Genomic DNA, 13,087 nt, shown 5'->3' with positions numbered 1-13,087 from the left:
CTGATGTACAGTATTGGCATTCTGGGCTGGTTTTGTGCAAGAAGTCCCAAAGGCAAGGTAATGCTCTAAACAGGCATCAGGGCATTTTGAGTAGCTTGGATGACGAGTGTAGTACGCTCAAAACGTGTAATTATTGTATCAGCTCTGACCTGTGGCTCCTGGTGGTGGACAAAGAACACCAGTAGCTATGTTTTCTTTCACACTGGTAAAAATTGCCTTTTTTTTTCCCCTTCTCTTCTAGGTATTTGTTTGAATACATAGAAGAAGATGACAAGTGTGCATGGATGATTTTACGTAATTAACACCTGCTAGATTTGCAAAAGGCAATTATCACTGCGAAGTGTTTACATTGATTTATGGGAGGAAGGCGGCCCATGAGAGGGATGCTGATAATATCAACACAGTGGATTAAATGCACATTTACACCTTTATTGACATATAAATTATCTGTGCCAGGAATGCACTGAAAAGGCTGCTGATGGAACAGTAATGTGGCACACACTAGTGGGTTTGGATTCAGCTCCGTCATCCTTCTGTAAGGCACTTGCATGGAAACCTTCATCTGAGCTGCTATAGGACACAGAGGCTCACAGAATGGCTGCTTGGTAGAATAATGAGCAGTGATGGCAAATGGGAATTCAGAAGAATGATGAAAGACAATGGACGAGGTTTGAAGGAATTGTCTCGCCTTTTTTAAAATTACTTTTAGTTTTTTGCTGTTTATGCTATGGATTTTTAGAGAAAGCTTAAAGAGGCTGGAAGAGTCTTTGCAGCAGGGAAATGGAATCTGGCTCCGAATCCAGCCAACATCAGAAAAGAAAGATTGTGACACATGGACTGGAAGATCAAAAAAGGGTAAGTGACAAAAGGTGGGAACACTTTCTGCCTAAATTACTGAAGGAGTTGCATGTGGCAGAATAGCTCTACATAATGCTTTTATCACTTGCACTTGCTGCTCGCTATGCTCAGCCAGCTGTAGATCTCTTGATTATGTGTTTTGGAAAGTGTTTGTCTTTCTCTTCTTCCAATGTATGGAGCAAAGAGCTGAGGGAAGGGGAAATTGTGATATGAGTGAAAGAAGGGAAAGAGCTCTAGAATTCTGTTTGTTGATGAAGAGACATCTAGTGCAAATGAAGTATACTGACTCTTACTGAGTCTGGTCAGATTATTGATTTGTTGTAAGTTTAACTTTTTTCCTGTTGATATCATTAGTGGAGTGGTTAGAAAAATGCTGTCTTGGTGTTTGGTGTTTTCATTTTTGAGAATGTTGTGCACTTGTCAGTGTCCTCATTGTTCTGGTGGAACTATTTGCATTTTGCTGTAGTTGCCAGATGTAATTTTGGCTTGAATCAAGATATACAGTGGAACGTGTTAATGTCAGCTGTTGGCCCTTAATTTGCCCAAGTGCTTTGTGGGTCTCTGTGTGTCAGGGTGGTGCTGAGTTACCCCATCCTAGTGGGTTGGTGCACTAAATTGTGAAGTCCTGGTCCCAGACAAAGCTGTAGCTTGTGACCAACTGGGATTCCAAAGCTGTTTTGTTGGCACCAGTCAAGCACACGACAACTTGGTTTGTTTCTGCTGTATAAATCATTGATGTTGTCCTCTGCTCAGAGTTGATGGGGAATAGAAAATGCCATGTTCAGCTCTGTGTGGGGAGCTCCTTTCCCCTGCATGATTTTTATTTCAGTTGAAAACTGAGTTTGAAGAAAAGAAATTGACCATCAGCTATTATTTTGCTGTTCAACAGCGCTGTCTAATTTCGGGGAGAGGGAGGTTTGTGTCAGTTTCATCAGGTCTGCTGAAGAATCAAAGTGGTTTCTCTGTCACCCCATTAGAAATCTAGGCAGCCTGGAAAACTTTCAGAAATTGGATAAAATGCAGCTGCTTGCTAGGAGAGAAATGGCATTTGGGGAACAAAATAAAACTCCTGAATGTATCTTAATTGCAGCAAGCATGATCTATTAACTGACAAGCTGCCAAGGTCTTCCTTCTACTTTTTTCAAGGAAGCATTTTGGGACTGAAGTGAATCAATAAGGGTTGAAACAAAATCCGTCTATTGACTTAATTTCTGGAGGCTGCTGGACCACTTTTCCTCCCCCTTCTGAAGTGTACTACATTATCCTGCATTTGGGGTGTGATGGGAAAAACATTTGTGACCTGTGACACCCAAGCATGCTGTAATTGTTTTGATGCACCAAAATTAATATGCAATTATGTCTGTCTCTCCTTTCTGATAGGTATGGGAGCCTACATCTCCCATCTGCTCCTGGCTCTGGCTGTTTGGTGCACATGTAGCACGGGGCCTCTGAATGTATAATATAACCCCAAGTGAGGCTCAGTGGCAGCTGGGATAACATCAATTGGTCATGCTTTGCTGACATTCATTTTAACTTGAACTCTAGCCGTCATGGAGATTATTAAATTTATAATGATATATGTAAGATCCATTTTAATGACTCTGCATGCTTGGGTGATCTCTCTCACTTCTGTTTGCAAAACAAGTCCTAATAGAGTATTGCATTTCATTTCCTATAGAATTTTTCAGGGAAAGGTTACTGATGAGGCCTTTGCTTAGACTTCTGCTTACTGGGAAAAATCAGTCTGGAATAATGATAATGTTGATGCAACTCAGTTGTTGTTATTATGGAATTGAATAGGAATGTAGACTTGAGCATTTCTAAGCTTGAAGTTCTTAGATTTCTGATAGGGAAAGGTGTATCTGTGATCAAAGGCCATTAAAATTAATTATCAGTAGACACATTTTTGTTATTGAAAATGAGACTTGTGCTGGAAGAAAAAAGACCAAGCTCATTTTTAACCAGGTGAGTGCATTATCCTTTTTATCACCAATATGTTTTATGGACATGAAGTCGACCATTGTTTAGTGTTTCTGGAGCAGTAAGAATCTGTCTGTGTATGTACAGCCCTTGATGATGGAGCTGGCTTGTCTTTCCCAAGTAGGATATAGAACGCTGTGTCTGCATTTGTGGTGTAGCAATAAAGCTTAGTTTCCTGTTTGTTTTCCTTTTTTAAAAGTGTATTTTTAAGTATCAATTTAGTATCTATATTGATTAAGCAAGGACAAGATTTAGCATTTGTGCTTGTTTTTTAGAGGGATGGGGTTTTGCTTTTTATGTGTTGGCTGATGTTCAAGATCTCAAAACTGGGCTGCCTCTGCCTGTGCTGACATCAGCCAGAGCAGGTTCTTCTAGTCATCACAGCTTCCCAGGCTGACTTTAGAGGAGTCATATTAATCTTTGGGATAGCAGTTCAGCCATCTACATATCTTAAGTTGGCTCTAGGGGAATTACATAGCTAAATTCCATGTAACTGGTAATGTACAAGTGAAGAATTTGATCAGGTTTAACAACCGTGTAAGCTGGCCATCTGAAGGTAGCAGGATTACCAACGTGAATACTAATGTGAGTGGTGAGCAGGCTTTATGCCAGGATATGACCTTGGCAAGAGAGTCTTTAAATACAAGAGTAATGCAGGTGATGCTACAGACCTTTTGTGTGTAAAGTTTGTATGTAGAGGATTCTTTTGGTATAAAATGGATGATGGCTCATGAGCAGTGAATGCAGATATTTACCTTTTTTTTCTTTGAAGAAGAGATTTAAGGTAAAAACTGCTGCGAAAATAATCTAGTTAGGTACATTTACATGTTCTGTGTTATGAAAAATTTAGTGCTGCCCTGTGTTCTGATTAAATGCATTTTCTTTAGATGATTGGAATTCAACTGAAGAAATATTTCATCCTTCATTCCTCCTCCTTCTTGACTTTTCATTCAGGTCCATAGCTCTAAATTAGAGGGACATCCTAAAGAAATGTGTATGTGCAATAGTGACAGAAGTGTCTTCTGCTCTGCCTGACTGAACCCTTTTTGACTGAATGATGAGTAAAATGGAATTGTGAAATGCATTCAGACTCTGGAAGGATCTCTGTAAATGTGTGTTTTATGCTTAGATGTGCTCTCCTGTTTAATGAAACAATTGTCTCTGCCTGAGTTGTGATTTTAATTTTTTATTAGAGATTTATTTGCTCTTGCCTGGTGTCCTGGTCTGTTTCAGGAAGGATTGTGTTTTGTTGTCAGCAGCGCAGAAAGCGGCGTGGCAGTTGCACACCTGACAGGCTTAGAGCTTAGTGCACCTCACAGGCTTCTATGATTGCTCTTGTGTGTGGGTTACAGGGTGTTTTTGGTTTTGACTGTAAAAAAATTGTCACCCTGAACTTTGAAATATCAGTTCAAGCTCTCTGGGCATGCTGCCACAGAGGCAGAGTGCATCTGGTGCTGGACTTGTAAAGCCAAACTGATGGTGGTCTTCTAGTACTTTTTTCCCCTTTTGCTGCTTGATAGTAAACACTCTCAGCTCTTTTTTTTTAATTGAATTATTTTTATTTTGAATGAAGAATGTGTGAGCTGCAGTTTTACAGTGTTACAAGCAGACTAACACTGTTTTCAGGGGGCATCTTTTTCTCTTGACTTGTTTCTGTTGGAGCAGTCGTTGTGATAGCCGTGACTGAAGCCATATGCTTTAGCTTTCTCCTGGGTTTGTGTTTTTCCTGCCTTATTATTGATAAACTTCCCATTTGTTTGAGGAAGCTCTGCTGCTACCTTTATATCAAAGTCAGCTTAAAGAGCATAAGTAGTCTCACATGTATTGACCTGCTTATACTGAGGGCTTGTGTTCTCTAAAGCAGGGTAATGGTGACTGAGTACTGTGTTTATTAGCGGAATTTTGTGCTGAAACATTAATGCAGTTGGGTGCTGTGCTGCTGAGCCAGTGTGGAAGCACTCAAGTGTAGCACTTATAAATTGCAGCAAGACTTAGTTTATGAAATTACAGCAAGCTGTGCTGTGGTGTTTTGAAAATTTAACTAACTGGGTTTTTATGGAAATACACATGCAATAAAAATCCACTGAGCAGGAGAACTGAGAAAATGTCAGCTTCATTTTTCAGATATTTAAAACCTTCTGTAAGCTTAACAATCTCTGTAGAATTTTAGTTCATGGCAGGATTTTGTGTTTTTATTACAGTAATTAAGATGGTTAATAAATTTACTATAAGCCTTATAATAATAGAATCAGATTTGGGATATTTTAGTTACATGCATGTGCCTTGGTGGTGTGTCCTGGGCTTGGCTTCTGCTTCTAGGTCATAAGTTTCCTGCTCTAAAAGATGATTCTGTGACCCTATTTGTGGGTGTGTTGCCTGTGATAATTTTAAACCACTCTTCACTGAGAAATTGGCTCAAAGAAACAGCTAGTTGTGTTTTAGTGAGGCAGATTTTCACCTTGGTGGTTGCTACAAGGTATTTTGTTCATCTATTTTATCTGGAACTTTTTTCTACAATGGTTTTAATGAGAGAGTCATAGAAGTGTGACTTTGTATTGCCAGCCCTCTCCCAGTCACACCCTATGAAGAAATATGAAGAAATTTTCCATATTGTCAGAAATGTCTAATATAAACAAAGGATCTTGCTTATTCAGCTGATGTCTCTTGTGTGTCTAGTTAAAAGAATGTGTGAACTTTAAGATTTAAGGGTGATTTTTCTCCAACTTGTTTAAGTTTGCTAGGATGTGATACAAAGGATCTGTGGTGATGTCAGCCAATCCAGCATTGGACTCAGGTGGTGGATTTCATGTGCCTGAGGACTCTGGCACAGTCTCCACTAGAACTGACTCATGTAATTCTGTCAGTCTTTCGTCTCTTTGCCCTGACCTTTCCCCATGTCTGTGTTACTGCATAGTGAAAAAAGCTCCTGTGTGATTTCTTGGGGTCTTAGGCTTGGCCACCATTTTGGGCTTTACCTCTGTTTTGTACAGCGAGTAAACTACATGTGGCACAGGTACATATGCATTTCTCTTCCTCATACCAAGTGAAGTTCATTATCTCAGAAATAGCCTGACTGAGGAGTTTCAGCTGAAGTTCCAGGAATGTGGCAGAAATACCCATGGGCAAGCAGGTGGCTTAAGCCATGCAGGACCGTCATGGCTTTCCACGTGAACTGTGCTTAAAGCCTCTTTGTGAGGGAGGGAATGAAGGTGGTCAGGAGATGAGAGCAAGGAGCTGTTGCGATGCATAAACAACTGCTGCTGATGCTGTGGCTCTGAAGTGATGGGAGAAATGTGCATGAGGCATTACTCTACAAGGTAGGACTCTGGAAATCTCTGTGGAAAGCATCTGTGACACCCTTTGCAAATTTGCTGATGGCACTCCTTGAGCAGGATACAGAGTTCTGGGTCTCTGTCTTAACCAAAAAGGATGGCACTGATTTACAGTATGATTGGGGGAGCCTGATATTCTCGTTCCCCCACATAAGCAAAAAGCAGAACAATTATTCTTGGAGGTTTATTGCAAAGTTCTGGCATGCATGCCTCTGAAAATGCTTGCATGGGCAGGCAGATTACACAGCAGATAAGTGCAGGTGCTGTTAGTAGAACAGTACAAAATCGGTCGGTCAGAAATTATTTCTGTTTGCTGAAATTGTTGTGAACAATTTGGAGCAGTTGGTTATTTCCAGTGTGAAAGAAGTGAGGATCAGTGCGGATAAGGAGTTTATATGGCACCCCTGACTCTGCTCATGCCTGGAAGAACTTCCCTGCTTGCATTTGTGTGTACCTACACAGCATGTAGCTTTAAACTGGCTTTTTTCCCCCCTCTTCTCTGATGGTAGATTAAGAGTGCGCTGGTGTGACCTGCTCATTCAAATCCTGCAGCAGTGTGTGCTGTAGTGCCAGTGGCGCTGATCAATAGCTGATCTTTCAGAGCTGGACAGAAACCCAGCAACGTGGTGATGCATCAGCTGCTTGCCTTGTGTGTCGGGAAGAAATCCAGCTGCTGCTGCTGACAACAGCCTTTCAAACCCTAAGGCATGGTGTATGATTATTGTTCTTACTTGGGATGACTGAGTATTAATGGTCATAAATTAGCTGGGATATTTCGAAGTTTAGCCAGACGTACTGATGCTGTGGAAAATCTCCAGTCTGGGGTGGATTATCTATTCTGTCTCCCCTAGCTGGCTTTGGGGTGCCTTGTCTGGGGCCCTTGTGAGTGGGGGCTAAGGAGTGAAAGCTGGCCATGATGCTGTAGCTGTGGCTCAGTGCATTAGTGAGCCTCTTACTCCGGTTTTCCACATCCTGTGGTATAAAGGAAGATTTTATAGTTAAGATCCTAATGGCATCGTCAATCTAATTTCAAAGATAATGAAACCAAAAAGCTTAAGCAGTAAAAACAAGTGAGTGCTATGTATTATACTGTGTATTCTTTGGAGTATAAGAAAAAACTTTATTTGAAACAAGTGAACTTTTGATATTAAAAAGGGTTGTAGGATGCTAAAGAGACCTCTCTACTCAGTAAAAAAATTATTCTGTTATTAGTTAGATTGTAAGAAAATTTACTCCCAATACCAGAGTGTTCTGGAGATGCTTCTGCAGCTGTGAAATTCACTTTCTGTCATTCCCTTCTTTTACAGTGGTTTAGCAGAAGTTGCTGCATTTCTCTCATTCTTTCTGTGATTAAGATGTTGCAAACTGAGTTTACTGTGCCGCAAGATGCATTTCACCTGATGCGCTGCTTCAGGAGCCAGCCCACTTCGCAGCCCTTACACATGGGAAAAGTCCAGTGGAAATTACAATTGTGTCACATGCCTCAGTGTTGTGGGAATCATTAAAATTGGAGGTTTTGGGAAACTGAGGTGCATTCCTCAGCAGTCCCATCCTGTTTGATTTGTACATAGACCCCCAGGTGGCAATATGTGTTGCAAAAATTACTTCTGTGTCCTGTGCATTTAATAGGACAGGTGTTTCTGTTACATAAAAGGTACAAGAAGGTAAACACTAGAGGTTGTGTCTTTAATTATTTTTATAAAGCAAGTGTGACTTTTAGATAATATACATTCTAACTCATTAGCGTGTAGTTTCCTGCACACCTCCTTAGAAAAAATGTTCATTATTATGCAAATGGCTACCCTCTGGCTTTGAAGTAATTGTCACTTGGAATAATGTGTGGGCCATGGGATAAAATACTTCAAAACCTAAATAGCTGGGAAAGTCAGATGGAGCAGTCAGACATTGCCTCTCATTATGTCTGTGCCTGGGAGCAAATTTGATATCCCTGAGGTCTGCTATCTATTGTGATATTCCTGGTGAAGGGAGTGGTAGGAAAGGCAATGGGGAAAAGGAGGAAGGAGTGTACAGGAAATAGTCTCTGTGATAATTCAGACTTCTGTACTAATTTTAGGGTGTATTACGAATCTTGAAGTCTTCCAGACTCAGGAGTCTTCCAGAAGGGGAGGCATTAGGGATAGGCAGACATGCATTTGTCAGTATTTATTTTTAGGCACTTGGTGTTAGGGGTTTTTCTCGTTGATTATAGTCTAGTCTGACAGATGGGGTGTAGATTTATTTATGCTTGCACACTGCAGTAATTCATAACTTTAAGAAGCAAATATTAGTGACATCTTCCACCAGCAACAAAGCGCTAGTCTATTTTTTAACAGAGACATTGGGTTTCTCTGTTAAGGTGTAGATCCAGTACAACAGACAACTTTAAGCATATAACTTTACAAGCATATTTTCTGGTGCAGTGCAGGTGAAGAAATTCTTAGTGTTACAGATGTGTATTTCTTAAATATTCCTGCTTGGAAAGCATCATGTCTGTTTCCATTGATGTTTGTGTGTTGCTTTCAAAGCACTGTTAAGAAGAATACTTAAAATGTAACAGAACCTGGCAGGAAAACAGGTATGTTACAGATGAAAATGGATCTTTTCTTCACAAGTTGTTGAAGGTCATGTTGGTTTAACTCTAAAGTAACTGGTAGGAGGCTGCTGGGTGATGTGAACTTATTCTCCAAGCTGAATTCCCTTTGTAATGCAGAACCTTATTATTGTTTTATAGATCAAGTTACAATTTCCCTGTGCAGAGGAAGACTGGAAGGGATAATACATCTGAGTTTCTTGTGTTTTCTTGCACAAACCCTTTTGCCAGTCAGTGCCCTCTGTTTCTACTCTTTGGGTAGCGCAGAGGAGGGATGAGACAGTGACCCCCGGTCTCTGTGCACAGCATTTGGGGGAGATGGGGCCCGTGCAGATACCGCAGCCTTTCCCAAACTGCTCAGGAGTCTGCTGCAGCTTCTGTGCGAGACTGAGAGGCTCCTGCAGCATTGCCATGGGAGTAAAAGGCAGCGAGAGGGTGGACGTGATTTTGTGATAGACTGAAAAAAAAGCTTGCCTTTTTTGTAGTAGAATTATAAAAATCCCTCTTATGCAGAAGACTGTCATTCATCTTTTAGAAAGAAATGATCTGGCTTACAAATGAGCTTGTCCTTGCAGCATTAGGGAAAAAATAGCCTGGTATTGAAGACTGATTCCTTTTCTTGCTAACAGATAATGATGCGTGGTTGTCTCTTGAGGCTATCGCACATTGATGGTAATAAATATGTACTCAGACTTGTGTAGCTGTTTTGCAAGTATTCTGCACTAAAAAAAGGAGTTGTATTCAAGGGAGCTGAGGGGCAAGAGAGTAGCTTCTGACATCAGATAACAGTTGGGAAATCAATAGAGACAAGGTAGGCTTATTATGAAAAACTTTCCGCTTATAGGTGGAAAATGAGAATTCTACATGCTGCAAGCATTTAGCTTGCAGTTTATTTTCTAAAGTCTTTCAGTTCGTCGTTGTGATGACAGCAGTGACTATCAGATCCTCAGCAACTTGGAGGATTTGTTTTGGATAAGCAGCATACATCCAATATGACTGCTCCAAAAATGTAACAAGGCAGATGGAATTGCCTGTGTTATTTCACGGTCTCTCTCTGAAGTCTCCTAATTCAGATGCCTTGTTTTCTTCATTGATGTTTGCTGTATCGCGTCAAACAAGGCAATGAATTTTTAACATGTCGTCAATTTAGTACCATGATACTCACATTTTTAAAGTAAATCTTGTGAACACAGTAGGAATGATAGTGGTTAGAAACTGGAGCAATCACAGAATTATAAGGCTTTGGGTAAGGAAAGCTGGATTGTTGTAAAATTTTTTTGTGATATGAGCATTAACTGGACCTCATTTGTTCTATTATTGCTCCATTGGTTCATAATATGAATGTTAAACTGATCAAACAAAAACTAGATGTGCTAATTCAGTTATTGGAAGTGTGCTCTTCCCATATCAGCATTGATCAAAATCAACATAAGATATTAGAAATGAATGAAAGTTGCATCAGCCATCTTTTAATTGCATAATGTTTGAGCTTTAATGCTATTTAGGCTGATAGCTTGCATTCTGTGAATGCAAAGACCACCACAAAACACTAGAAGAGATCTTTATTTCAAGGGTTTAATTTTTGCAAGTTTTAAATACTGCACTCTATTGATGTGAAACTCATTAATCTTATGTGCTGGGTTGTTGTTGTTGTCTCTTTAGTTTGCCTTCCAGACTGGCATCATTTTGATTAATATGCTGACTGCTGGAGCTCAGGCTTGGCAAAAGGAGTAGCCTGTCTTCAAACTCCTTTTCCTTTAAGATGCTTGACTAAATAAAAGGAAGGTTAGCTATAGTGTGTATGTGTCAGGGCTGGAATAAAATATTCATAAATATTTATCAGGTGGGGAAAATAAATACATGGGTGCATCCTTTTAAAACTCAGATGACATGGCATAATAGACCAGCTGGCAGAGGATGAAAGGTGAGTGTGGGGGAGATTTTTCACCTTGTGTAAACTATGGAGTAACCTGAAGCACAGCACATCAAAATGCCAAAATAGATGGAAGCATGTGCAGGCAAGGGCCTTTCTGGATAGATAGGCAGATGATTGCTTTCCTAAGAGCCTGGGACTTGGAATTGAGGGTGGGTGGTCTAGTGTCATGCACTGTTTCCAGTGGCTGAGTGTGAAGTCCATGTGTCTAATGCAGTGACAGAATCACAACGAGAAAGACATGTACAGAATGGCATTAGCAGGAAATCCAGATTTTGTAACATCCATTGTGATCAATAATGGTATAAACACAATGTTTTAAGTCTTCTGTATTCACCTGTCTTTATCTGTTGGCAATATATTTTTGGCTTGTAGATGTTGGATTTTTCCATGCATAAAGCATATCTCTTCATAGAAGAGTGTTGCATTGTACTGAGTTGTTTCTTTAGCCATTGCTTTGCACTGGGTGATTGGGATTTCTGCTGAGTAGTTTTTATATTGCAAACTGAGTAGTTTGTTTGTATCACACGGTTTGTTCCATTCTCCCCTCTCCCCCCAGAGCCCTGGTGGTGGTCTTGCCCTCCCTCTCTTTGCCTCTTCTATCAGTTGTATCCCGGAATCTCCTGCCACGTGTCTGACAACCTCTTTTCCTCCTGGAGACCATTACCTCCCTGGTTGTTGTCTCTTTAGTTTGCCTTCCAGACTGGCATCATTTTGATTAATGTGCTGACTGCTGGAGCTCAGGCTTGGCAAAAGGAGTAGCCTGTCTTCAAACTCCTTTTCCCTTAAGATGCTTGACTAAACACTCTTTTCCCTGGAGGTGTTGTACCACAGTGGAGTTGGGGGACAATGAGAAGAGCACCTTCTGCCTTTTGCTGTTGTCCGTGTCATTGGAGCTGGGCTCCAGAGCTGGCCAAACAGACCCCAAAAGGCCCCTCAGTCCCTCAGAGAACAATGTTAGTTTGCAATTGTAAATAATAGCAGGAAGGGTGGAGCTCTGTGGTTCAGGAGGGGGGCGTGTGAGATGCTGAGGTATGAAAGATGATCCTTCCTCCCTGGTTCTCTGGGCTGTTCTGGTGCAGTCTGGGTTGGGAAGTGCTGCAGCTGGGTGGTGATAATTGGCCCAGCCTGGGAGGTTCCATATTCCAGTAGTGAGAAGCATCTCTGGAGCTTTATTAAAAGTTCAGCCAAAACTTCAGCCTTCACAGTCTGAGTGCCTCACATGGGCTGGGCTGATCTGTCTGCCACTGTCCTGCTGCTGCAGCTTCACATTTCATGGGCTAACTTTGGTGACCCCTTCAGTGCTGCCCCATGCAGATGAGAATATGTGAGATGCACAGCTCCCACTATTGGATTCCTCTTGGATTAAGCTAATTTTTGTGTGTGTTGTTTGGTTTTTTTTTTCCTTTTGGATTTGGGCATAATCTTCAAATCCAGCTGTTACCATGGCCTTGCGTGACTTTTAGGCAGTGTAGCTCCAAGGTCTTTGGCTGATCTGTAGGAGAATAGAAGAGTGATGAAGGATGGGAAGCTGGAGGAGAACTGGCTTGTTCTTGCAGTGCTGGTTTTGTTTTTTATTTAGGGTTTTTGCTGCTCCAACAGAAGTTGGAAATGGATAATCTTGATAAAAAGTACTTCTTTGAGTCTTGCAGGAAAGAATACAAGACACGTGGGAAGCAAGTATGATGCAAACATTAACCTCATATGAGGAAATCCGCTTCAAAATTGAAGTGTCCTTATTTCTAAACAATAGCAAAACCCCGTAAACAAACCAAGAAATACTTCTTACAAACCACAACAAAACCACAATACTCTGCAGTCTGTAAATGACTCTACTGCTCCATACATAGTAGCTTTTTTTTTTTACTGTTCCTTAGTGGCATTTCATGTGTGCATTGAGGTGCAGACAATTCCTGTCTGTATGGAGTTTTGATTTGCTCTGAAGAGAGGAGCTGGGCTGAGAGAAGTGTCCCACAGAGCCAGAGGTGTGTGTGGAAATGGAGGTGATCCCTCTGTGCTGCTGCCTCGTGCTCCTGGCGAGCAAGGACAGCTCAGAACTTTGGCCAATCTACATCAGGTGTACGTGTTTTTGAAGATGCTGAGGCAGTGACTGCTGTCCTCTCCTCCCTGTCATTTCCTGTGCCACAGGGTGATGGATCGTCACTGGTAAAGCTGGTCACTGTCAAATGCAGCAGGATTTAGGATTAAATACCTCTGGTCCTCAGAGGGTACAACAGGGGCCGGTTATGTTTCCTTAAAGTTTGCACATGTTTTTAGCCAACTTAAGGGGTGTCCGGTTGTTGTGACCAAATTCATCTGGGAGTTTGAAATGGCTAATTTGCTTCTGAAATTATTCTATTGCAAGTCAATTACTATGATGAACTTCAGTGATAA

General features: G+C 41.1%; 1 protein-coding gene across 2 annotated transcripts in view; it reads left to right on the top strand.

The window, feature by feature from the left end:
* NAV2 (neuron navigator 2) overlaps positions 1–13,087 on the top strand; it is a 370,655-nt gene that overhangs the window by 2,860 nt on the left and 354,708 nt on the right. For both annotated transcript variants that reach the window (XM_074543924.1, XM_074543920.1), the window contains exon 2: positions 242–855. In XM_074543924.1, coding sequence (XP_074400025.1) covers positions 781–855 — 75 coding nt within the window. In that variant the 5' untranslated portion in view covers positions 242–780. The remainder of the gene's footprint in view (positions 1–241; positions 856–13,087) is intronic.

Source organism: Zonotrichia albicollis, chromosome 6 (genome assembly GCF_047830755.1).
Source record: "Zonotrichia albicollis isolate bZonAlb1 chromosome 6, bZonAlb1.hap1, whole genome shotgun sequence".
In the NCBI taxonomy this organism is placed as follows: Eukaryota; Metazoa; Chordata; class Aves; order Passeriformes; family Passerellidae; genus Zonotrichia; species Zonotrichia albicollis.
The sequence above is the reverse complement of the archived record's forward strand: the minus strand, read 5'-3'. Positions and strand labels throughout refer to the sequence as shown.